General features: G+C 41.6%; 1 protein-coding gene across 1 annotated transcript in view; it reads left to right on the top strand.

Annotated features, from left to right (window-relative positions):
• The first annotated feature begins 2,702 nt into the window (after positions 1-2,702).
• Positions 2,703-24,731, top strand: part of ITGA8 (integrin subunit alpha 8) — a 142,822-nt gene continuing 120,793 nt past the window's right edge. The window contains exons 1-3 of the mRNA XM_039877466.1: positions 2,703-3,092; positions 3,777-3,910; positions 22,503-22,603. Of these exons, the coding sequence (XP_039733400.1) occupies positions 2,887-3,092; positions 3,777-3,910; positions 22,503-22,603 (441 nt within the window). The 5' untranslated portion in view covers positions 2,703-2,886. The remainder of the gene's footprint in view (positions 3,093-3,776; positions 3,911-22,502; positions 22,604-24,731) is intronic.

Below are 24,731 nucleotides of genomic sequence, written 5' to 3'. Positions count from 1 at the left end.
TCAGAAACCACAGAAAATGAAACTGCAAGGAGAAACTACTTTACCATCAAACTCTTTTATAAGACCTCTTGGGAGAGTACACAGCTATTTAATCTCACTTCTCGATCACTGCTCACAGCCGTGCCTAAAAGGGGCAGCCCAGCATAGCTTACTCATTCTAGGATGGTTTCTTATCATTATAACTTAAAAAAAAATTTTCATGGACCTAATCACATGAGGAACTGCTTTCGGCATCTGACAGTCCAGGGTTCAAATCGCATCGTGTACTTGCTCTGTGAACATGCATACTGTTATACCTCTCCAAACCCCGATGCCCTCGTCGGTAAAGTGGAAAGTGACACTGTGAAGGAGACAGGCTGGTTGTGTAAGTCAAGGATAAGTATGTTTTAAAAGAAAGGAAAGAGTAAGTGGACCCGATTCTATGGAGAATCTTCTTTCCCTACATATCCTAGCCTAAAAAAGAAAAAAGATAAGGAATATGCCGGAAATATCACAAAGCAAGAAGTAACAAAAGGGGGGGTACCCTCGTGAGGTGTTGCCCTATATAAATCAAAGCATTTTGTAATATATAGCTACCAGAAGTTGGTACATGGGCCAAGTGCACATCCAGGATTATGCTATTACCTTTGACCTATTTAGGTGTCCCATTTCAACCTAAGGCTTGTCTGCAATAGACAAAGTTCTCAATTTCAGCATGCCAGTATCAGGAAATAATTGAGTTGAGTTTATCATTCCTGGGCCTCAATGTCCTGTACAGCTCGGAACACACAAGTGTGTGTGTTGCATGTGAATTACTCATTGAAATTTACTACAGGGAATATCACTTTTATTAACAATAGTAACTTGACCAGAGAAGCAGAGTCTGTGTCTCACACAAATGGACTCTTGGACTGAGAATAAAGTCTTCTACCATCTCCTCCTAAGCCCTCATGTGGGAAAGGACAATCCAGTTAGGAAATTATCCAGACCTGGTGATTTGCAAGGTGATCTTATAGCTTCTTAAATTTTTTTACTATTTTTATAGGGACGACACAAGCAAAGATAAAGACATAAAATTCAAATCTGCCTACCAAGTGGGTTCTGACGTAAGGGTCATGAGAAAGTCCAGCCTTTCAGCGGGCTCAGAGATTTTCCGTGGAGATTCCCCAGCGCGCACGGCCAGACTGACCACTGCTCTGCATTGTCTTTGATGCTTCCAGGTTTCTGGGGCCCCACACTAGTACCTCAGGTTCAACAAGCCCAGCACCAAACTCACCATTTACCTCCCATCATGCTCTCCTTGCCCAAATCATTAGTTTGTTAATCTTCCCTCCTAAGCAGATGCCTTCAGAATCACCTTGGGCTCTCTCTCGCTTTCATTCTGCCGGCCGTCTTCTGACCCCTTTCCTTGTCATTTGCACTGTGGCCTTCCCGCCCCTGCCTTCCGGTCACCATGCTGGGGTCCCCCTCACCCAGTGCACCTGGGCAACAACTGCTTTGCTTTCTCTTCCTTCTGACAACCTCTCCCGTTTACCCCAACACGCATCTTCGCCACTAAACTTTTTGAATCCCTCTGGGCATGCCGTACCTCTGCCCTAGAGCGGCCTCCTTTAGCGGCAGTAAATGTCCTTGTGAGTAGGGTCCTCTGTCCCAGAAAACCCAGCCTTATTTCCTACCACTCCCCAACCCACTCTTTTATTCCAAACCCTTGCACAACCATTTCATCCCAGCCCCGTGTCCTTCCTTAATCATTCATCACCCTCAATTTTTCTGCCCATAATGCCCTAATCCAAGCCTCCTGTTCAAATTCCTGCCCAAGTCTACATCAGCCACCAAATCCCCCTAAAATACTCAGCAAACTACCTCTTTTGTCCCTAAACTTCTCCCCTCGCCCCCCGCCCCGCAGCTTCACCAGCTTAGCGCTCAGTTGCTCCCTTTAACATTATTCCTGCTGCCCTGGAAGCTCGGATCTCTGCACTGCGTTCCTCTCCTTCCTTCTCCACCTGCTCTTTAGTCTTCATTCCCGCCCGCGACCTGAGGACTCGGAAAGAGATGACGCTAGAACCCCCCGCGGAGAGCAAACTGCAAACTCCAACATTCTTCACTTTTTTTTTGCGGGGAGGCGGGACGGGCGGGGGAATCTCCATCACAGTTGCACGGGGTCACGAAGACGTAGTACCGAGACATTTAACATGCCCCACGTGCCTTCGAGAAAGTCCTAAAAATCTCGAGGCTTTCTTTGTTCTTTAGTCTCCTCTGCCGCGAGGTGGGGTGAAGTCCGGGGAGGAAAAGATTGTTGGGCTTCAAACTATAATGCTCAGTCACCGATGAACAAACACACTGACTCTGGGGGGGCGTGGGGGGAGGGAGGGTGAGTCGTCGGACTGCAGAGGTGAGGGCAAAGAGGACGGTTCTTCTCGACTCGCGTCGGGGTACCCTTTCGCATCCTTCCATTTGGGAGAAACTGGAGCAAACTCTCGCCCCACGCGGGGGCCGTTGCTTCCAAAAGCAATGGCTTGAAGTGACGCGCGCGACGCTCAGCTCGCCCTTGAGATGCGACTGCAGGCGAACACAGGGCGGCCGAAATGGGCGCCCGGCGCCGGCCGCCAGCAGGGGCGAGCGCGGCCGGGACGTCGCCGGCTCCGGCCCGCGCGGTGCGCGGACCCGCCGCTAGGAGGCGCCGCGAGCGCGCCCGGCCCCCGCCCGCTGCCAGAGGAGGGCTCGCGGCCCCTCGGCCAGCCCCCGAGCCGGCCAGGGAGCGGGCGCCGAGCAGACCGCAGGGGACGCGCGGCTGAGCGCCCGGGGCTGTCACCGCAGACGCGCCGCGCGCACCGAGGCATCTGGGGACCGCCACCCTCGCACTGTTCCACCCGGGGTCCCGCTGCCTGGTGCGCAGCTGCCAGGGCGATGTCTACCGGGGCCCGCCGCGGTCTCAGGGTCAGCCCGGGGCAGCCGCTCGCGCCCTTCTGCTGCCTCTCGGCCGCGCTGGGGATGCTGTGGTCCCCCGCCTCGCAGGCGTTCAACTTGGATGTGGACCAGCTCACCGTGTACAGCGGCCCCGAGGGCAGCTACTTCGGCTACGCGGTGGACTTCCACATACCTGCGGCTCACACGTAAGTCGCCCGCGCCCGGGGTCTGCGCGCGTGGGCGAACCCGGCCACAGGCGGGGTCCCTGACCCTCTGCCGGGGCACCCGGCCTGTCCCGCAGCCTGATGTGAGATGACTCCTGAGATTCCCTCCCGCTGCCCGCTTGGGGTCCCGTCCGGTCCCCGCCGCCAGCCTCTTCTCTCCGCTTGGGGGCTGGATGTGATGCGCCCTGCGCGCTCTGAACTAGAGACCTGCCACTCGCGAAGAGCGCGCCAGTCCCGGGGACTTCCCGAGCATCGTGCAAAGGGGGAAAGCGAGACTGAGCAGACTCAAACCAGTTCAACCAACGACCACGACACGGTCTGTTTATACAGAGCCTCTAACAATTAGGTGTCTGGGCGCAAGTGCTGTCTGCTGCAGGCAGCCGGGCTCTGTCCTTCGCTTTTTCCTTTTTTTCCTCCCTTCCTCTCTCAGCTCACTGTATATACAGCTCCACCTAGAGAAGAATTAGGACTGTTTGCATTCTCTTCCAAACCAGGTTTCAGACGCCGGTAGGTTTCCAAGAGGAAATCAAAGTTTGACGGTCGATCTGTCTCTGAAATAACGTTGCTGCCCGCGCCCCCCCCGCGTGGGCAAGCGGCTGGAGACGGCGTCGCAGGCGCGCGCTTGGGGGATTCCCACCCAGTGATTCTCTCCAACCTTTTTCGCAGAGCGAGTGTGTTGGTGGGGGCGCCCAGAGCCAACACCAGCCAGCCGGACATCGTGGAAGGGGGCGCCGTCTATTACTGTCCCTGGCCCGCCGAGGGGTCTGCGCAGTGCAAGCAGATCCCGTTTGACAACACCAGTAAGTGATATTTGTCATTCTCAACTGTGGACCCGGATTTCAAAGACCAGACCCGTCCTGGAGTCAACTCCACGTTCTCTTTGTACTCATTTGGCCTGTCTGGGGGGTCTGTGTTGTGGGCTGTGCGGATCCCTAGAGAAATCAGTTTTGTTTTGTTTTGTTTTTTAAGCATGAGTGGGAGGAAAATGCTGAGTGAATCCCAGAGAGGGAACAATATTTTGACCTGGAGTATTTACGTGCATCCTAGTAACTCCTGTTTCCTTGCTGTCCTGAGGTGAGCATTTTCGGGAGGAGTGAACGCTTTGGAGAAGTACAAATAGTTACACGCTAACCTTGAGCACTGGTAATGCGAAGGGTCCATCTTTGGTTAATGGGGGAAGGATGGACCCTTCGCATTACCAGTGCCCAAACTCTGGAGGCAAAACTCAGCTGCTACAGACGCAGACATCGCTCCATGTTATTGTTTAATTCTTTACAGAAAGAAAGAGTTTTCTTTCAAAATATTGGGCATTGGATGCAAACTAGTACAGGCAGAGTGTGGATGGATCACATTCATTGCCAAAATCCCTAAACAGATGTTTCCTATTTAATTAAAGGGAAAATACATTTTAAACAATTCAGGCTGGTTATGTTTCCTCTGGTGTTTTCTCTTTGGGTCCTGAGAAAATAATTTAAACGTAATGCTTTCAAAAACGTTAACGCTGGATGTTTTAATTTGTACCTCTAAGACTTTATGAATTCAAAAGGTATACATTACCAGAAGGTAAATACCTCTTTTCAGAAAAATGTGAACATGTCAACTCAAATAATGTTCTTTGATGAGCAATCATTTAACATACCCTTTGCACCACACGACTGTTTTATGACATCATTCTTCGTTATTGTGATATTAGTGTGCATTTAGAATTTATGCAGAAAATCCATTTTCACAAAATTTTAATGAAATTCAATAGGTGGCATTTACCTGTTACTTTGATTTGCATTTTTTATTTTAAAGGAAAAATAATTGCAATTCTATGAATATGGAAATAATTTCGAAGGAAAGAAATACTGTATAAGCATTACCTTGAGTTATAACCTAATTAGGAAAATATTATATAAAAGGATTTTAAAATTATGTTTTTCATATGTGTCTATAAATGGTCACAATAGCTCATTTACCCTTTTATTAAATAAATCAGTTATTTCATGTCAATTTTTATAAGCTTTTACTTTTAAGTGTAACTATTGGAAACTGGAAAAATTAAGCCACTTGATGTTAATTTGCTAAAGAAATCTTTCAATTGGATGTTTAATCAGGATTTTAGATGCTTTCTAGTTCCTAACTTCTCGCTTGAGAATAAATTTCTTAAATCAGAGAAATTAAGCACAAAATTAATGGCATTTTAATAATCCATGTCGAAATCATTTGTATTTTAAAAAGTGTTTTAAATTAAGCCTTTATAAAAAACACAGATCATTGGTATTATTTGAATTTAAGTGGAGGTAGCAAGCATTTACATTTTGAGGCATGTTTGATTTACTTTTATCAAGAAACAATCTAGAGTTATGAACATGAATTTAATAACCTTCTAGAACATTCCTATAACATATCAAAGCAGGATCTGGTTAGTATATTTTTTCTTTAATAAAGGAAGAATCATTGCCTGCCCAGATAAGTCATACCTGATTGCCTTTGTAAGTACTAATTCCAGGCAATGTCATGGTTTAATAGATGAAAACCAGAGAAGACAATATGACTTTTATAAACTGACAGCTCCCAACCCCAAATTTCCAATGTTAAATTACAATAGGGTAACTTTTCCAAAAGTTCATTCAAAAATGACTGTTTGGAGCTTTGAATTCATCTTCCCATAGAGAACTCATGCTGAAAGATTGTACTTCGGTTTCCAGAATAGCCCACAGGAATTTGCTTGACCCCTATCGTAGATGAACTATATTTATAATGAATCTGTAGGGCACAAACTAATACAGTCGTGGCAAATAAATAAATAGGAAATACTAAAAGAGCTTTGAGTAAAGATCAGTATCACTCGGATAAAGAGTGCGGGTAGATGGCATTGTCCAGGTTCTGAAAAAGATGTCTGGATGTCTCAAAGAGCTTTAGAGATTTTTACTACTGCTGATTCTACATGATGTCTTATTTTTCTTCTAAGTGTATCAGGCTTTATTCTTGAGAGACGGATGCAATCATTTTACTGTTAATCTTAGCAACCATAACTACAGTAATTTGAAGATTCGTAAACGGAACAAAAACAAAGGAAAGAAACAGGAAGGGAAAAAATGTCTCTGAAATAATTGAGCAAGAAATAAAAAAAAAAAAGGCAACACAGAGGAGCCCGCCGAACATTTGTGAGAAGTGAGTAGTCCATGATGGAATGAACAAAGCCTGGCTGGGGGAGTTTCACTGAGAAGAAACACTGAGTAAAGGAAGTTCCGCACGTTAGCCATCAGGGGGCACTCTGGGCCCAGGAACCCTGGTTGCTGTTGGGAATGGCCTGAGAATGGATGGGGGAAAAGGAGAGAGAGGACCGCGCTGGGGTGTTTGCTACTGAGCGGCTGCCAACTCCACGCATCTTTTCTTTACTTTATCCATGCACCCCGCCCCACCCAAGACAGTGGAACTGCCGGTGGCTGCCATTTGCTGCGAAACTGCGGAAAAGAAGGGAGAAGCAGGAGCAAGTAGAGCTATTTCCAGTCTGAGCATCTGTTCTGTGGGTAGAGTGTGATCTTGGAACCAAAGATAAAAGGCAGAAACAAAGGCGTTGCTGACTCTGGGTCTTGCAGTCAATGTAACGAGAGGCATTACGTTTATCGATCACCTACTCCGTACCAGTCACTTATACACGTGATTTCTAATCCGTAAAACGAAACAACCGTGTTAAAACTCATTTTATGAATAAGGAAACTGACATCAAAGGTGTTTAAAAAAATACATCCCAGACCACACAACAGTAAGAAATGGAGGCAGGATTGGGAAAGAAGTCTGTCTGCTCCAAAGCCTGCCTGTTCGCCCCGCCTCCCTTCCAGAAATGGGGAGACGACTGGTCCCTAAGGGAGTATGAGTTCAGGGTCAGAAGCTATGGGGCTGAGGCACTGCTCACCTTCCCTCCCCCTTCCCCTCCTCCAGCCCTGCTGCTCCCCCACCCCCCAACGTCAGCTTCGCAAATACCACTTTAAACGATCCTATAGAGAAGATCTGAAAGGGAAAAGCAGTTTGGGTAGAAGGTTATGGAAACCAGAGGTCACAGAACAGCCTTTGTCTTGGTGGGAATAATAGGTTGCATATGCCCCCTGGTTTGCCATGCCCCTCCACCCCAGCATGCACCCTCCGTGTCCCCATCAGCTGCCTCCTGTCTTGCTCTCTGCCCTTTGGCAACAACATAGTTTCCCCACAAAGAGGAAGAAAAGTTCTCTGCTTGACACAGTGGGGGCTCTGAGCGCTGGACACCCACAAACTGACGTTCACGTGATAGTGCAATGTTTCAGACACGAAGACATAGTATATTGTAAATGTTCCTCTGTAAACAGTCATGCCTTTCCCTGTCTTTACCCTGTCTGCTTTTACTGTTACATCTGAATTCAAGACATAGTAAGTAAATCTGACCTTTTAATGACATTGTTTCAACTTGTCCAGGCCCCTGGGGCGTCTACAATTTAGTGTTCCCTGTGGTAACCTACTATATTCTATCAGCCCAGACCCTGAGGGAGACTGGCCTATAATTTAGTCCCTGAATCTGGTTGTGATCTTGAACCTCAGTTTATTTAAGGTCAACTGCCTTTTTTTTTTTTAACTGCCTTTTAGTCTGAAATTTTTTTCATTAAATAACCTTTTCTTTTTACATTATCATATAACTTGGATTTTTTTTTTTATTACTTCTCATCATAAATGCAACAACAGAGGAAGCTAGGAATAGCCTAGCACTTCAAATGCATGAATACTATTAAAATCTGTGGTCCTTTCAAGTATGGTAAAAGGAAACTTTAGGGAAGCATATGGCAGTGGGGGAGGTACAAAGTGCAAAGAGTAGATAATTTTCCTGCTCTGTACAAAATCAAGTGGTTCCAAAAAAGCACTTCTCTCATCTCCCTTCTGTCTTTCCCTCTTACTTCACTAGAATAAAATTCCCTCATCACCAAATCGATTTCTTTCACTTTTGCCTCAGGACCTCCCTAAACCATTATGCCCCATGTCTTAACTTAAAACATCACGTCTGCCAAATTCATGCCTCTCATTTCTAAACCGACTCCAAGGTTCATTTCTTCTTTTCTCCACATTTTCCAAACCCACGTGTGGATTAAAGAAGTGCGAGGTTACAGCCCTCCGGCTAGAAAGGGGGTGAACGAAACAATGAAACAGACGTCTATCTTTAAAGTCGAAATGCTCAACCGAAACTTTTTGAGGAGATAGATAATAGCGCGTACTCATTCATGGTGATAATCATCGTAGTGCTAATCGTCATGGAGAAGCAACACACCTGGGAGCCCCTCGCAATTAGGGACTCACATAAAGAGTGAACAGGAGGAGGTGAGTGGTGCCACTGAGAATCGGAAGTCATCTGAGAAAGACTAGCAGCATTTGCCTGGCTTTAATTTAGTAACTTTTTGTAAAACAAACAAACAAAATACACACACACACACACACACACCCCCAAAGTAAAAAATCACCACCTCAAAATGGAAGATAATTTGGTTAAGATATTAACAACTTTGGGATAGTAAGATTTTTGTCGGAATTGTGTTTTAGCTTGGAGACCAGAAGCCTTTGTATTTTGGCGGGGGAGGGGCAGGTCTATTTTATTTCATTTTGAATGAGCCCACAATAAGCAGTAGCTTAAAGCATTTGGCACAGTGACTGGTACAGGACTGTTTTTTGATAGTCTTGGGTGTGCCCTCTTTCTCGTGTGAGGGTTGGGAAACATATTGGTCACATAAGTCTTGCTTTTCCAACTCCCCCAGAAAGAAATCAGTTTTTGTTCAGTGACAAAGAAAAGAAAAATGTAGGTCTGAGCTACCTAAGTAAATGACAGAGGAAATAACATGAATGTGTCAGAAGTCACCAAGAGCAGAAATCTGGGCTCTGGAAAGTCCAATTGAAAGTGGAAAAGGGGAGAAGGCAGCCTAAAGATAACTCGCTCCTTTGAAGAACGAACAATGTCATATGTTAGGGCAGAAAGCTTACTCTGCGAAGTCCCAATACCACTGAGTCATCAAAGGATGGCTTACTTATTCTAGAAGCAATTCATGATGGCAGCCATGCCCGATAGGCTGGCCTGACAGATGCAACCAGCACCCCTAAACGTCTCCCAGTCAGCTCAGACTTCCACGTGACAGAACACAGTGGAGTCCTGATATGAGGAGGGAGGAGGCGGTGGTCCCTCCATCACATAGCAACCAAGGAAGCAATTAGAAAAAGGAAGTCCTTGAAACTCCAGCTGGAAATGGGAAACAGATCTGCTCTACAGCTCGTTGAGTCATGTGAGTGTTAGGCGCCTGTTGCTTAATCTGCAAAATTCTTTCAAGAAGCTGGAAGTCTGTGTGATGGAACAGTCTTCCAGGCTCTTGGCAGGAATGGTCCATGCAGCAGCTGCAGCATTCTGAGGGAAATATTAGGAAATGGGCTTGAAATTGTTCTAAAAGCAGGAAAATGCACTTCGACATTTAAGCTGGCCCGTTGAGATGTGCGCATCCAAACTTTACCTGTTATGTATAGAGTCCTATACCTGTGATTATGCTGACGAAGAGAGGTTGCCAACATTTCTGAAAGGCTCAGCTCAGGTGTGCCCTGAACGACACCATCGAGAGACACCAACGTGGACTTTTCAGGAAGTCATAAAAAAGACTGATTATTGATCTTATTATAAGCACTCACTTGAAAAATTTAATTTTCCAAGTTCGATTTAAATACTTCTTCATAAAGCCACATTTGGTGCATCAAACAATGTGGGCCTGTATAATGATATCCTAAAATAGGATAAAAATAATTCTAATTGTGCCAAATTGAGAAAGTCTTCTAGATCCATAAGCATTGGTGAAAGTAATCACTCTTTTAATCGTTTTAGTAAAATTAAAACATAGATTACAAAAATTAAGGCTTTAGAGAAATGGCTGCCAGGCATTGGGCATGGGAAAGGAGGGCTGTCTGCAAAGGGGCAGAACAAAGGACTTTGGGGAGGTGATGGAAATTTCTGTGTGTTGAATGTAGTGGTGGGTACACGATTGTATATATTTGTCAAAACTCATTGAACGGTATAGCGCCAAGAGTGAATTTTACTGGATGTAAATGGGGGAAAAATGAGGGGAAAAAACCGTGGCGAATGCCAGAGAGTTATATATTAAATATAATGATTTAATTTGGTTTTGTGGCCATTGCTGTGAGCATGTAGGCAGTAAGCTCTTGGCCTGTGGGAAGGGCCAATGAAATGATAACTAGAAGCATAAGGACATATGATCCCTGAAGAGCTGAGGCTGCTGCCTCTAAATAAGGGTGAATAACTGGTCAGATCATCCTGTACGACCTTCTTTATCATTCTTTAAATGAAGCAAGATATATTAAGAACGTGTTGGTAAGAGAACTGTACATGAAAACATGTTAAGTAAGAATGAATCTTTGCAATGAACCGTCATGCGTGTGTAATTCTCATATCCTTGCTAAAATTTAGGCATGGGACCCATCATTGATAGTCATTAAACTAAGGAGATTTTGCTTCATACACTATTATCACAGTTATTAAAATTAATATAATTGTACTTCGGGACATATACTTATTAACATTAGGTCAATTTTATTCTTTAGCTCTGATATTTAACATATGGACACAGATTTGTAAATGATATTGCAAAAGCCTCCTTATCAATCTACCCTGGTTTCCTGGATATGCAGAGATTAGAGAGACGGGCACACACCATCACTATAAGAAGAATAAGTTTGTGCACAGACCCTACACGGCCCGCATTACACACAGCATCTCACTCCAGGTGTAGCGGTGACAAGTCAACTCCCCCAGCCAGGTTATGGCTCCATTTCTGATTTGTTTCAGTCATCCTCCCCTATGATTCGCCCAGGTATCTCCAGCTAAGCCATGTCCCTATTGTCATACTGCTTACACGCCTCATCTCTATAGCATGATAGATCACAGCACAGCTCATCTCTCAAACATGCATTATATACACACATGTCCCCACTCACTCTAGGTCCATGTTCTGGTACCTCTTTCTCAACTATCCAGGACATCTTATCTTCCAGTAATGGTTTTCTGGACCTTCTGACTTCTTTCTTCCCATAATTCCAAACAGGACACATGTTTCGGGAATTAATTCTGAAGTTGCTATGAATCCTTTTTTAGAAGAAAGGGGGCATAAACCTAAAAAATAATGTGTCCGAATATCCTCGATATGAATAGTCAAGTAAATTATAGCATAATCATACGAGTAAGTGTTATATAACTACGAAAGATGAAGTCTACCAAGAACAGTATTAATATGAGAAAAATGCTTTTGTTTTCATGTTAAGTGAAAAACATAAATTCACCATTGTATCTACACCCCATAGAAGAATACAAGAAGGGATATACAATGAGAGGTTGTCTTTGGGAAACATGATGAAAACTGGATTTTTTTCTTCTTTTTCTAATGTGTTTTTCCCCCCCCAAAACTACAAAGAGGAATTTATTGACGACCAAGAAAAATCACGACAAAAACAAACTTGCAAAGTTTTCTGAATGAAATCGTTGTGTTCACGGAAGTGCTAGGAAGATTAACAATAAAACACCATAAATAAGGTTCCGCATTGGCCGATGGCACTCCTGGTTGCTCCTTCTTGTGTCTTGGGTATAGAGAGTAGAGTAGTTTAGAAAATATACTTATTTATACATAGGTGCTTATGGTTCAAAATATGAGTCGGGTATTAACTTCCTGTCGCCATTCACTTCCTGTACCAAATTACCACACACTCAGTGGCTTTATGCGACACAATCTGATTATATTCCATTTCTGGAGGCCAAAATCTAAAATAAGTCTCACTGGGCTAAAATTGAGGCATTGGCAGAGCCGTGTGCCTTTCTAGAGGCTCTTGGGGAGGGTCTGTCTCTGTGTTCTCTGGCTTCTAGAGGCTGCCCACATTCCTTGGTTTGTGGCTCATTTCCATTTTAAAAGCCAGCAATGTCTGTCTGGCTGAGTCTTTCTCACGCCGCCCTGTCTCTAGTTCTCCTTTTCTGCCTCTTTCTTTCATTTTAAATTACCTTAGTTATTACATTGGGCCCACCCGGTCACCCAGGATAACCTCCTCTGTAGGAAAGAGCTAGAGAAAATGAGGCTGGGAGCCAGGTGTAGGCGAGAAAGACTGTGTCTGGACCTCGGATATCATTCTGAGTGATGGGCAGCTGACAGTGCTTTTGAATAGGCAATATCATAATTTGAAGCATGTTTGTAAAAGGATCAGTTTAATAGACTGTAGGCAAATGAGAGCAGAAGCAAGGAGATTAGTTAGGAGACATCCTCATTTTTCAGTGAGAGACAAGTATGGTTTGGGTTGAGTGACAGCTGTTAGGATTGAGAAAGGGTCAGATCTGGGATTTGTTTGAAAGCGCAGCTGGTAGGATTTCATTATGGGTCGGACGAAGGGTACAGAAGAAAGTGAAAAATTTGACCTGAGAATCTAGAGGAAGGACAGGAAGCAGTGGGGAAGGGGCAAGTCTTGAAGAAGGTACCAGGAGTTGAATCCAGATATGTGAAATGTGAGATGCTTATTAGATCCAAACGGTGTCAAAGGAGCAGTTGGATAAACAAACCCAGAGTTCGGGCGAGAGGTTCGGAGATTTAAATCTGGAAGTCGTAAGTCTGTAGATGACACTTAAAACCATCACTTAAGGACTAGAATGTGGATGGAGCGGAGAGGAGAGGGAAGCAAAGAGAAAAGGGAAGGGAAGGGGAAAGATCAAGGCTCAGGTGGAGTGCTGGTGCACCCCGACATTTATAGAACTCGTGGGGAATTGAAGGGTTGTATAAAGACGCCGAGAAGGAGTGACCAGGTAAGTAAAGGACGTCACGAAGCCAGTGAGGAAAGTACCGGGAGGTGGAGTGAAATGAGGACCGAACTTTGAACATTTGACTTAGCAACGGATCGTTCTCGATGACTGAAAGAAGCAGTTGCAGCAGAGTGTGTCGAGGGGACGGGAGGGGACCGACAGGAGACCAGGAGACGTGACGTCTGTGGAGCCAGTTTTTCCTCGAGACGTTTTGCTAAACACGGGACTAAAGAAAGTTAACAGTCAAGAAGATAGTCTAGCGTGTTTCTAGTCTAACAGGAATTATTCCATCGAGAGGTAAACAATGATGATTGACAGAGACAGGGCATCTGCAAGACCAAATTCCTGAGAAGATGGAAAGGCATGGGGTGGGATTCTTACAAAGATGAAGGGAATGGCCCTAGCGGAGCGCAAAGGCAGTTCATTCTGAGTGACAAAAGAAGGCAGAGGGAGGGGACAACTGAGAGTAGGTTGGTGGGTTTGGTGACAGGGGGAAGGAAATGATAGATTGTTTTTCATTTCTTGCATTTTCTCAGTGAAATAAGAAGCGAGGCTGTCAGCCGAGAGGGAGGAGGTAGGCAGAGAAGGTCAGGAGGAGAAGATGGAAATCGTGACAGCAGAATGCAGAATACGTTGAACAGCGGAGGAACAGGATTAGCAGGCAGTGCACAGGGATCACGTGAATTATAAAGGTGAATTTGTTTGTGACAGGAATACATTTTAGCCTCTGCCCACCCTACGGTATGGTCCCATTCGATTGGGGTGGAATCTAACATCTCCCAGGGAGCAGCTCCATCTTGGGTGTTAATCTTCCGTAAGGATACAGTGCAGACTCAGAAGGTTTGAATTCTGCAGTGCCTGTTTTGCGAACAGCAATTTTTTTTTTTTTTAAACCATAAAATGAACCATTCTGTTAGATGATAATTGGGACCCTTTTTACTGCAACATCTTCGGGCACTGGGGGTGAGATCCTGAGGGAAATGCGAGCATACGACGGGAGCTCGTGTAAATACATTTTCAAGTGCTATTGAGAGGCAAGTTTATACAACCTGCATCCTGAAACCCAATCATTTAAATGCATCGCCGTGAGGTCATAGTGAAGAGATTTATGTCATTTAATCTGCTTCCTGAGATTCCCATACTGAGAGGTTTTCATTACTTCTTGAAGCAAATAAATTATTGGGCACTAAACAGAAGTGGGCTGTGCTCCTGCCAGTCGGAAGGTGACATATAAGCCATACAGAGAGTTCTTATTTCCCCAGCTGTATCTATAACCAAGATGTTTGATCCCAGCTCATTATCCCAAGTGTGAGAAAATCTAGAGATGAGAAAAAGTCTGAAACAATCAAGGAGCTGAAAGAAAATCACTATGGTTGGGAATGACAAGAAGATGATGCTGGCAAGGACAAGGTGATACAAGCCTGGTTTTAAGAATTTTTGCGTTTCAGAAAGAACTTTGGCTCCAGGACAGAGAATGCATTTGAAGGTGATCAGTCTGGAAGAAGGGAAACCACTTAGGAAGTCGTTGCAGAAACTGAGGCTGAAGAAATGGTGGTCACGACTAGGGAAGTGGCACAAGGATGGATAGAAGTCGATGGACTTCTGAGAGATTTAGACAGAAGACTCGCCAAGAATTGATTACTGAGTGGAATCCAGGAGTGCGGGATTGGTGGTCGTCAAGGATGTGTTCCAAGAAGCTGGCTTGGTTATCAAGACTGCCATAATACTCGCTATAAATAGTGACCAAGATAGACATGTGTTCATAGACCTACTCTCCGACCTCACAGAATTCAAGTCCAATGGATGATAAGGTTAGCATCTGGAGGTTCTGTTCTAGAGATAAGTGGCATAACAGCAGATGGTGCAGAAGGCTTTAGGTGTGCAAAGGAAGGGCTCCTGTCCCTGCCTACAGATGGAGTGTGGGGCTCACTGTGTTTCAGGGAAAGGTTTTCATAGGTGGCATCGTTAAAGGTGATGCATGTGCGTATGCTCACTCACATGTGTGTGTCTGAGCGTGTCTCTGTTTCAGAGGTGGGTGAGATGAGAGAGAAAACTAGTTTAGCCTGGGTAGGTGAGGTGGAGTGAGTTGTAACAGATAAGACCAAAGTTGATGTATCAATCTATAGAAGCCAACTGTAACCAGCTCTGCCTTTCAGATTTCCGCGTCGTACTGGAGGCGTTTTGTTTTGTTTTGTTTTTAATCTGATAGCTTATTATTTCCTTTTGGAGAGATGATTCTTTCATTTTGTAGCATTTGCTCCTCTAGCTGCATCGTATAAATTAGCAGGACTGTCACCCAAAAAATCGCTTGCATCATACTAACAAAAGTCCATGTGTATTTCCGGAACAAACCTTACATACAATCTGAGTCAACCTACATATGAAGAACATTTCAAAGGATATTATATGATGTAGAGAACTCATTCCTATTTATTGCTAAGCAAAGGTCTGAAGATCACTGACTAGGCACCATTGGTTATTAAAAATAGGAAGTTGGAAATGTGATCTCTAGTCTTGGGAAGACGAGGTAGAGTGGAAATGATTGGGGTAGAAAACTTATATTCTCATTTAGATCAGGGAAACTATATAACAGGAAGATTGTAATACATTATTGACTATTGCCATCCCAAACTTATATTTATGAACATCATTATTAGACTTCCAAAAGCATACATTCGATTCATTCAGCTTTCTTAGTGCTTTCGTTATTGTATGGAACCAAGTATTTAGATAGTGATATGAACGAACAATTTAAAATAAAAGTTTCATGATTTTCCAGAAGAGAAATGTCTTAAACTAGAAGAGTGAGCTAGAAGTCTCTTAAACTCTGAATGGCTGGATAGTTTTACAAAATTTAACAGCTACTGTGTCCAGGGGGAGGATTCCAATGGCCTTTCACTTACTACCACGTATACTTCTTTATACAACTTTCATCACTTTAGATTGTTTGAATTTTTAAAAACCATAACCTGAAAGAATTTCAATTAGAAAAGAAAGAGTTTTGGGCCCTATATTTGAAGACAGGTTTTAAGGAAGTCATTTGGATTAGCTTACAAATAACTATTGAAGTTTTGGAATTGCAGAGGAATGGTATTTTGCAAGAGTAACATCACATGAAGTCTGGGAGTGAGACTCAGTAGGAAGCACAGAGAGAGTTACCTGAACAGAAGGAAACACCACACCTGGAGATTAGGTGTGGGGCTTGGTACCTACGTGTGAAGGGTGGGTATTTAGATTTGATCTACTAGGTAAAGAGGAAAACACACACACATATTTGTATATAGTAGACATATGTGGTATAAATAATAAATCTCAGTTATATGGAATATTCATTTATCAGAATAACACACTTCTGTCCATTGTGGACGAATGGATAAAGAAATGTTATCCACACACCACACACACACACACACACACACACACACACACACATACACACACACATGCGCGCACACACATACTGGAATGTTATTAAGCCATTAAAAGAAAAGAATTCCTGCCATTTGCAATGACATAGATGAATCTTAAGGACATTTTGCTAAATGAAATAGCGAGGAGAAAGACAAATATTGTATGATCTCACTTATATGTGGACTCTAAAAAAAAAAAAAAATCCCATACTCGGAAAAAGAGGTCAGCTTTGCACTTGCCGGAAGTGGGGGAAGTGGATGAAGGTGGCCCAAACTACCAAGTTCCAGCTATAAGAGCGATGAGGACCAGGGACGTGATGTGCAACACAGTGGCCACAGTCAACACTGCTGTGTGTGGTATATATAAAAGTTGTTAAGAGAGCAGATCCTGAGAATTTTCATCATCAGGAAATTTTTTTTTTAATATCAGTATGAAATAATGGGAGTTCACCAGACTTATTGTGGTGATCATCTCATGATTTATATATAAGTCAAGTCATTCTGCTGTACACCTTAAACTTATTCAGTGCTGTGTGTCAACGCTATCTCAATAAAACTGAAAAGAAATGAACACATTTCTTGAACATTAAATGGAAAAATGAATTGGTGTGATACTTTTTGAAATACTTGAAAATTCACAGTAAGATGATCGAGAGTATCAAGTCGACAGAGGTGTTATTGAATGATTTTGAAGTGCTTTTAGGGTATTTGGAAGTTTCATTTTCCTGGGACACAAAAATCAACCCAGGTTCTTTTCTTGGATTTGTTTCTTTTAGACAAGGAGTTTTTTGGCCACAACTATTTTATTTTGAATTTTACATACGAGTATTCCTTGTTCTCAGATACAGAGTTTCAATTTAAATGAAACTCTGACAGCATGCACTGACTATGGAAAAGATTATAAACAAACGTTTAAAAGATTTCTTTTCCCTTTTTCCTGATTAAAAATGTCTGGACAGCTCCTGCAAAGGCTTTGAGAAAATCCCTCAGGCGACGTACTTAAAGCGATGACTGAAGGTTATAGGGAAACTTACTGTTTTCCAGTGTGAGGTCGAGGACTTTATAAATAGTTTTCAAACATCGTCCGTTGGCCGAAATGTTTGGTCACACCTGTGTTGGTGTTAGCTTTTCTCTTCTCTCTCCCACGGTGACCTATCATCGCTTCTCCCATTTCACTATGCTAAAAGATTAGAAAAATCTGCTCATAGCCTATATAAATATGTGTGCCATATTTTATATTCCCCCACTCCTGCTCTGAAATGAATATTCCTATGATAAAAGGAACCGAAAGCTAGTAGGTTTGCCACACACTGGGATTCGTATGAACCACAACTGCCCAGAGACCAACACCGCCAATTTGAGAGAGGTGCCTTCAAAACCCAGAAATGCAGACAAGCCAAATCTATTTTATTGTTACCACCCATCTCAATTTCTTGGGTTGACTGACAACTGTTTTTCTTTTATCTTTAGGTTTTCTTTTTTTTCAGATCATAGATATAATAACGTTCCCCGTAAAAACTCAAACAATAGAGAAATCTATGAGGCCAAAATGTAAAAGACCATGGCTACATAGACACGCCCTGCCTACCATGTGCGGGCACCATTCTAGAAATGGGAAATGCAGAAATGGTGAAGCAGAGAGCATCTCTGTCCATGGGATTTATGAATATTCTGAAGGACAGAGGCAGTCAGTAAGCGTGCAGACTAAGAAATGAGATCGTCTCAGATAGGGTAAGAGCTACGAAGAAAAGGATAAAGGGAGATAATGACGAAGGGGAGAGTGAACTGGCCGCTAGGGGACGGTGTCTGTCTGGGAGCAAGTGGCACTTGAACCGGAACCTGAGTGACGAGAAGGAGGCGGCCGTGCAGTAAACCGTGGGAAGAGTATTTCAGGCGGCAGGAAGAATAAATGCAACAAGGAGACAGAAAAAGCTGGGCGTGTTTGAGAAAGTGAGTGTGTCTGCGGCTTCACGAGCATGGGAGTGGGGAAGGTTTGAGAGGCGAGCAGGGGCCAGGTTACGTTGGGCCCCTTCGGCGTCAGGAGTTACTATTACAGAGGTGGAATTACAACCCTTCGAGGAAAAAAAAAAAAGAGCTGTTCCGTAAGTGCTGTTGGGACAGCTGGCCTGTCATGCTGAAAATAAGCGATCCATGCCACATCATACACAAAAACAAATTCCAGAAGGACAACAGTCCCCATGAACAAAGATAAAGAGGAGCGAAAATTGGAAGAGATTTGCGAACAGATATATGGGAAAAGGATCAATACTCAGAATATACGCTGAATTCTTGCGAATCGATAAAATAACCAAACAAGAAGATGAGCAAAGGATATGAATGAGTGATTCACAGAAGGAAAAAGTGTATGGTCCATGCACCTATAAAGATGATCGACTTTACTAATAATTGCGGGACATGCAAGTGAAAATCGAACGAAGTGAGGTACCATTTCATAGTCATCTGGACTGGCAAAAACTTAAAAAACTTAAAGTAACAAGGGCTGATGGTCACTCTCCTGTAGAACTTGTAGCTACTTTGCAGATCAGTTGGCATGGCTGACAAAATGGATTTGATAATTCTCCGTGACCCAATAATGTCATTTCTAGTCTGGTGCCAGAAAGAAACTCTTGTACTTATGCAGATGGGGATGGATATCAGGATGTTCAGGGGACATGTTTGTTGGAGTGGAAACTGAAAAAAAACCTAAATGCTCGTATGTAAATGGAATAGATAAATAAAATGTATATGGCTATTCAATGAGATACCATACCGTACAGGGGTCAAAAAGAATGAGCTAGATTGAGCGATCTATCTATCTATCCGTCTGCCTGCCTATCTATCTATCTATCTATCTGTCTGTCTGTCTATCTATCTATCTATCTATCTATCTATCTATCTATCTATCTATCTGTTGAAACATGGATATCTCTCAACAAACATAAAATCAAAGGTCAAGCACAAGTACAGACTGCTACATACACACTTAGGTAAAAAGAAAACACAAAATAATACTCAATAATAATCAGTTGTTGGCAAACTACAGATAAATCTGACCCACACCTGCTTTAGTATGGCCTTTATGCTGATTAGTGTTTACATTTTCAAATGGTTAGAAAACATTTTTTAATGATTGATATTTAATGACACATGAAAATTATATGAAACTCAAATTTCTGTGTCTATAAAATTTTATTGGAAAATAGAGAAGCTCATTCTCTTACATATTGTCTACAGGCAAGCTATCTTTGCTACAAGAGCAGAAATGAACAGTTGTGACAAAGACTGTAGAAGCTGCAAAGCCTAAAACATTCATTACCAATCCTTACAGAAAAATTTGCAGACCTTGTCCTATATTATTCATGGACATTATTTTTTAAATGGACAGAAGTATACACATCAAATTCAAGGTCATAGCACTTATATGTGAGATCTCTCATCCTACCTCTGCAGGAGGACAAGAGGGAAGTGGAACTGGAGATAGATATTAAAGTATATAAATATAGATATATATTGATATATATAGATATATATTGTTTGTAAAGGTGGAAAAAACTTAAAATTGTCAATGCTGCCTGGTCGGAATACAAATTTTTATTAGATTAAGTCTTTGGACTTTTTTTAAAGCCTCAAAAAGAGCTAATATATATATATATATATATATATATATATATATATATATATATATTAGCTTTATATATATATATAAATATATATATATATTTTATAGATATTATTCTGTATCGATTCATACAAATCTATATATATAGATTTATATATATATATTAATATATATATAGCTTTATATATATATATAAATATATATATATATTTTATAGATATTATTCTGTATCAATTCATACAAATCTATCATGCATGGTCTAACAGTTGCATAGTAGTCTATTTTATAGATAACAGAAACTTCTTTTTGAATCCCATATTTAGGAAGATTTAAGTTGTTCCAGTTTTTGCTATTGCAAACAGTACAGCAGATATCTTCATATTGTGTCTTAAAGCATTCGTGTAATTATTTCCTTTGAATAAAACCCTAGAAGTAGAATTCCTTGGTTGAAAAAATTTGCATTTAAAATTTTGATATATGTTGCCAAATGGCTCTTCTAAAATGCCACATCAAGTTCTTATCTTGAAAACAGAGTGGCTATTATTATTTTTTGCCAAACTGGCAGGTGACAAGTGTTAAATCATCATTGTTTTAATTGGAGGCTCAGGATCCGTCCATGAAATTACAGGCTATTTGATTTCTCCTTCCCCACGATGCCTATACAGTTCCATTCTTTCGTATTCTAAGTCCAGAAGAAATTTGTTGCTGAAAATAACCCATGATTTATACTTTTAACCAAGTTATTACAGTCTTACCTTATAATAGCAAAAAAGATACCTCAGAAATCACAAAGGGAGAGTCACATCATTTTCCATAGCAAAACGAGGCTAAGTTTAGAACTGGCTTCTGTCTTTCCCCATAATCCATTTTCTTCCTCACAGAAGGCAACTTTTCTTAAGTCCTTTTGGGGTCTCCTGCAAGTATATTTGAATTTTCGAGGTGCCGATCTTATTTCTGTGGCCTTTTTGTAGTTTGGAAATCTCAAAGCTACTATAGCACTTTCTCCCTGGGCTTAATCAAAGCCCCCTTGACAATCTTGTGAGGTGTCACTAATTTTGTTGCTGAGTACCATAAACCGCTGAAAATAACACATTTTACTGGTGTGTCCATGAGGACCCTCTCGATTCTTGGACTTAGGTTGAGTTTATAGGTTTCTAATTACATGACTTGTCGGCTTATAAAGTGCTTTCATGTTCCTTTATCTCATGTGATCTCTGTGACTCTGTGGTCGATCACTTGTGAAAGAGGAAAGGGGGAAGGTGTTCTCAGCCTCGTTTTACAGAAGAAATCAAAACTCTCAAAGATTAAATAAATTGCCTAATACCTCTCAGTTAATGGTGACAAGATCCTTTCAGATCCATGATCGTCCAGGGTATCTAGATGCAAGTGGAAATGTTTATATTTTCAATTTTATGCTGTAATCTGTAAGATGCTCTAATTCTGTGCCAGTTGTGTACATTTGGGGTAAGGATTTCCAGAACTTTTTTAAAAAATTTTTTTTCTAAAGCCCAGAAACATCAAAGGCATACCATATTTAAGAAGGAAATTCATGATTTTCTACTTACATGTCAAATGTAAATTTTAGGTTAAGATCGAGTATATATAATTTATTCCTTTTTAAAAACTCTGTAATCATATGCAAACTCAATTAAAGGTTAATTACGTGTATATTTTGGCCTCATTTAATAGGAGTTAAAAGTTCATTTTGTAATGCATTCATTACAGAATCGAGGAAGAAAATTAAAAACATACCAAAGGAAACACATATGAATAACATACTCTAGTACAAATGTGTCTCGAAATTCATTAGCTATTACTGAGGAAGCTCCAGTTAGGACCATGTGGTGAGAATTCTACCACGAAGGAAATACGTAGACCAGGAATCAAGAGTGAAAGAAAAGATATCTGCTTTTTGTTAAAACCTGAAGTGCGCTATAATTGGGTTGAGTTTCTGCCCAGATGGCCCCACTCATGCTGACATCTGTGAAGTGTATGTAAAACTGTTAGGTGTTATTTTCCGTGGCCGCCTGGACACATGTCCCTCTGTGGAAAAGCCAGGCCTTGGGAGTCCTTCGTGCTGACCCCTGCTTGTCCACGCTGAGAAAGCTTGGGCCTCCCACCAAGGACATTCCCATGCCTTTCATGACTGGAAAAGACTTGGAATTCTTTAGAGAAGGTATAAATATTTGGTCTTTGATCTGATAGAAATCAATGGCAAAAGTATAGATTCGAGTCTATATCAGAGTCCACATCAGATTTACAGTACTGTGATCTCTGCAAATTTAAGTGAAAAAAAAAAAGGCTTCTTTTAAGTTAAATGGTGAAATGCCATGTTCAAAACCATCTATGTATTTGATCGGTATTGTTCGAAGTGAGAAGTCTAGCTTAGACTCCGTCAAAGAGAAACGCGCCCCACCCCCGCACCCGCATCTACGAACATTGTTTTTCAAGTATGTTAACGGACGGAGTCACTAGTACATTGTTTAATTTGCTGCCACGTTTTACAAGGGACTAACAAGTCATGTCCTCCTCCTCAGACAACAGAAAGATCAGGGTCAATGGAACCAAGGAGCCCATAGAGTTTAAATCCAGCCAGTGGTTTGGAGCAGCGGTGAGAGCGCACGGAGGGCGAGTGGTGGTGAGTACGAACTGCACGCCTGCGGGTTGCTCCGAGATCAATGTACACTGAGACGCTCTGAAACCCACATTCGCAAAGGTCTCATCATTTAAGAACACGTCGGACTTTCGGAGATAGGCTTATCAGCATTCTGAAGCAGTCACTGAGTGCTTAACAGCCAAGAACCTTTAGTGCTTAAAAGCTATTAGAAAATAAAGCTTGTTTTACAGACGATGAGGTATTTTCAAATATTTCGGAAAAAAAAAACAAAACAAAACAAAACAAAGGGAGAGAGAAAAATAAAAGTTACATCTTAAAGAGGTAAATATTTTATTGCTTAAGATTGATTTAAAGGGCTGATTAAAAATTGGCCAGAGAAATAGGACCGCTACTTACTGTTAGGATTTGTTCAAAGTTAATCTACTGTAGTATTATTGATCCTTTTTAGAACTAAAGGAAAGCTCTATTTAAAACTATAACTACTAACGACATGATTCTCTGAGTATGTTAATACTTTGTAACAAAAAAAAAATCTCACTCCCAGATAGATATCGTTCAGCTTTAAAATGCTATGACTCTGTGATTCTGTTCTCTTCTTACTGAGTGATGATACATGTCTAAGTTACTGAGAAATAAATGAGAGCATTAGCTAATGTGGAAATCTCTTGTTGGAGGAATTTTTCAAACTGTTGGCTTCAATTTTCTTACAAAAATAAAGCAAGTACTTTGGCTTTTAAGATTTCCTTATAGCTGTTTGAATTGTGATTTAATAAGTATCTAAAAAAAATGCCTTCTTTATTTGGTATATGGTTAACTCCCCAAAATTTTTTTACATAAAACAGGTAATGTATAAAACTAGAGATAGCCTTCTCTAGTCACAAACCCAGAATTTACGATATGCTCTCTGTAGAACTGTATTTGCATTAATATACTTTTCACATTCCAGAATTGGTAAAAAGTTTTTATCTTTTGGTGGTGTATGACCTATGTGAATTACTATCGAAAAGCGAATGCCATGTAATAACTATGTAGGGTTAAAAATTTATCTACAACATAATTGTTGTGCATTTATTCAATATTTGTAGAGTCAATGAAAATAAAAACAATGCACCAAACTCATAATAAAAATGATTGATCTGGGGGTATGCTTGCATCTTCAAGGAAAACGCATAAGAAATAAGATAATATACATTTTAAAGTTAATTTTGTTCTTTGAGCACTGAAACTTAAGAGAATTGAGAATTAAATGCTACCCTAAGTTACACCGATTAGAACTGCAAACTGCTGTGAACAGAAGTATCATTTTGAAGATCCAGGTATCAGGTATGTTAAGTTTGAATCAAAGCCCAAATATGTCACATAGTGTGTTTCACGTCAGCGTGAAACTGAGCAGATATAAAAAGGATAACACGTTAGAGCCGACAGCAGGCAAGCACTGGGAAGAATTTTCATGGCATTTAAATATCCTATGGTGACAGAGAAGGTGAGGCCAGCTGGCATAATGCTCAGCCCCACAGGCGAATGCTTTCACTGCTCAAACCCCGTTTCTTTACACTATGCGCACTTTATGTTAAATATAGGAACCACATAATTTGCGGTTCCCTAAGAGGGCCCTAAGATAAACTCTCTTACATGAGTAAGAGAGTTTTTAGGTACTGGCAGAGACCTCACAATATATAGAGTGACAAAACCAAAAATCTTAAGTTGTAGAAGCATCTTGCTTGAGAATATAAGTCATCTTGACTAAAAGTAGTTATACCTTGGACCGATCACCAAAGACACATTTGGAATCGTGACAAGACTTTAAAATCAGGAACTGCCTTCACTTTTCTGGCATTATTTTAAATGTGATGTCATCAAAATAGGAGATAAGCTAGTGGTTCCATATGTTAGGAATCTGTAATTCTGTGTCCTCAGAAATGAGTGCTTGAATAAGGTAAAACATTTATGGAGGGGATTCAAGCTCGTGAAACAAGTCAAAATAACGCCTATGTTTCCTACCCGTTTATTTTTATGGCCTCTCTCATTCCTAGCCAAATTAACGCTATTTAATTTACATAAAGAGGATTTCTTATATCTTCTCTCACACTTGATATCCTTTCGAATATCATCCTCCTGTTAGAGTCTAAGCTTTTGACAAAGCAACTAG

This window comes from Pteropus medius, unplaced genomic scaffold (assembly GCF_902729225.1).
Source record: "Pteropus medius unplaced genomic scaffold, Ma_sr-lr_union100, whole genome shotgun sequence".
Classification (NCBI taxonomy): Eukaryota; Metazoa; Chordata; class Mammalia; order Chiroptera; family Pteropodidae; genus Pteropus; species Pteropus medius.
The sequence above is the reverse complement of the archived record's forward strand: the minus strand, read 5'-3'. Positions and strand labels throughout refer to the sequence as shown.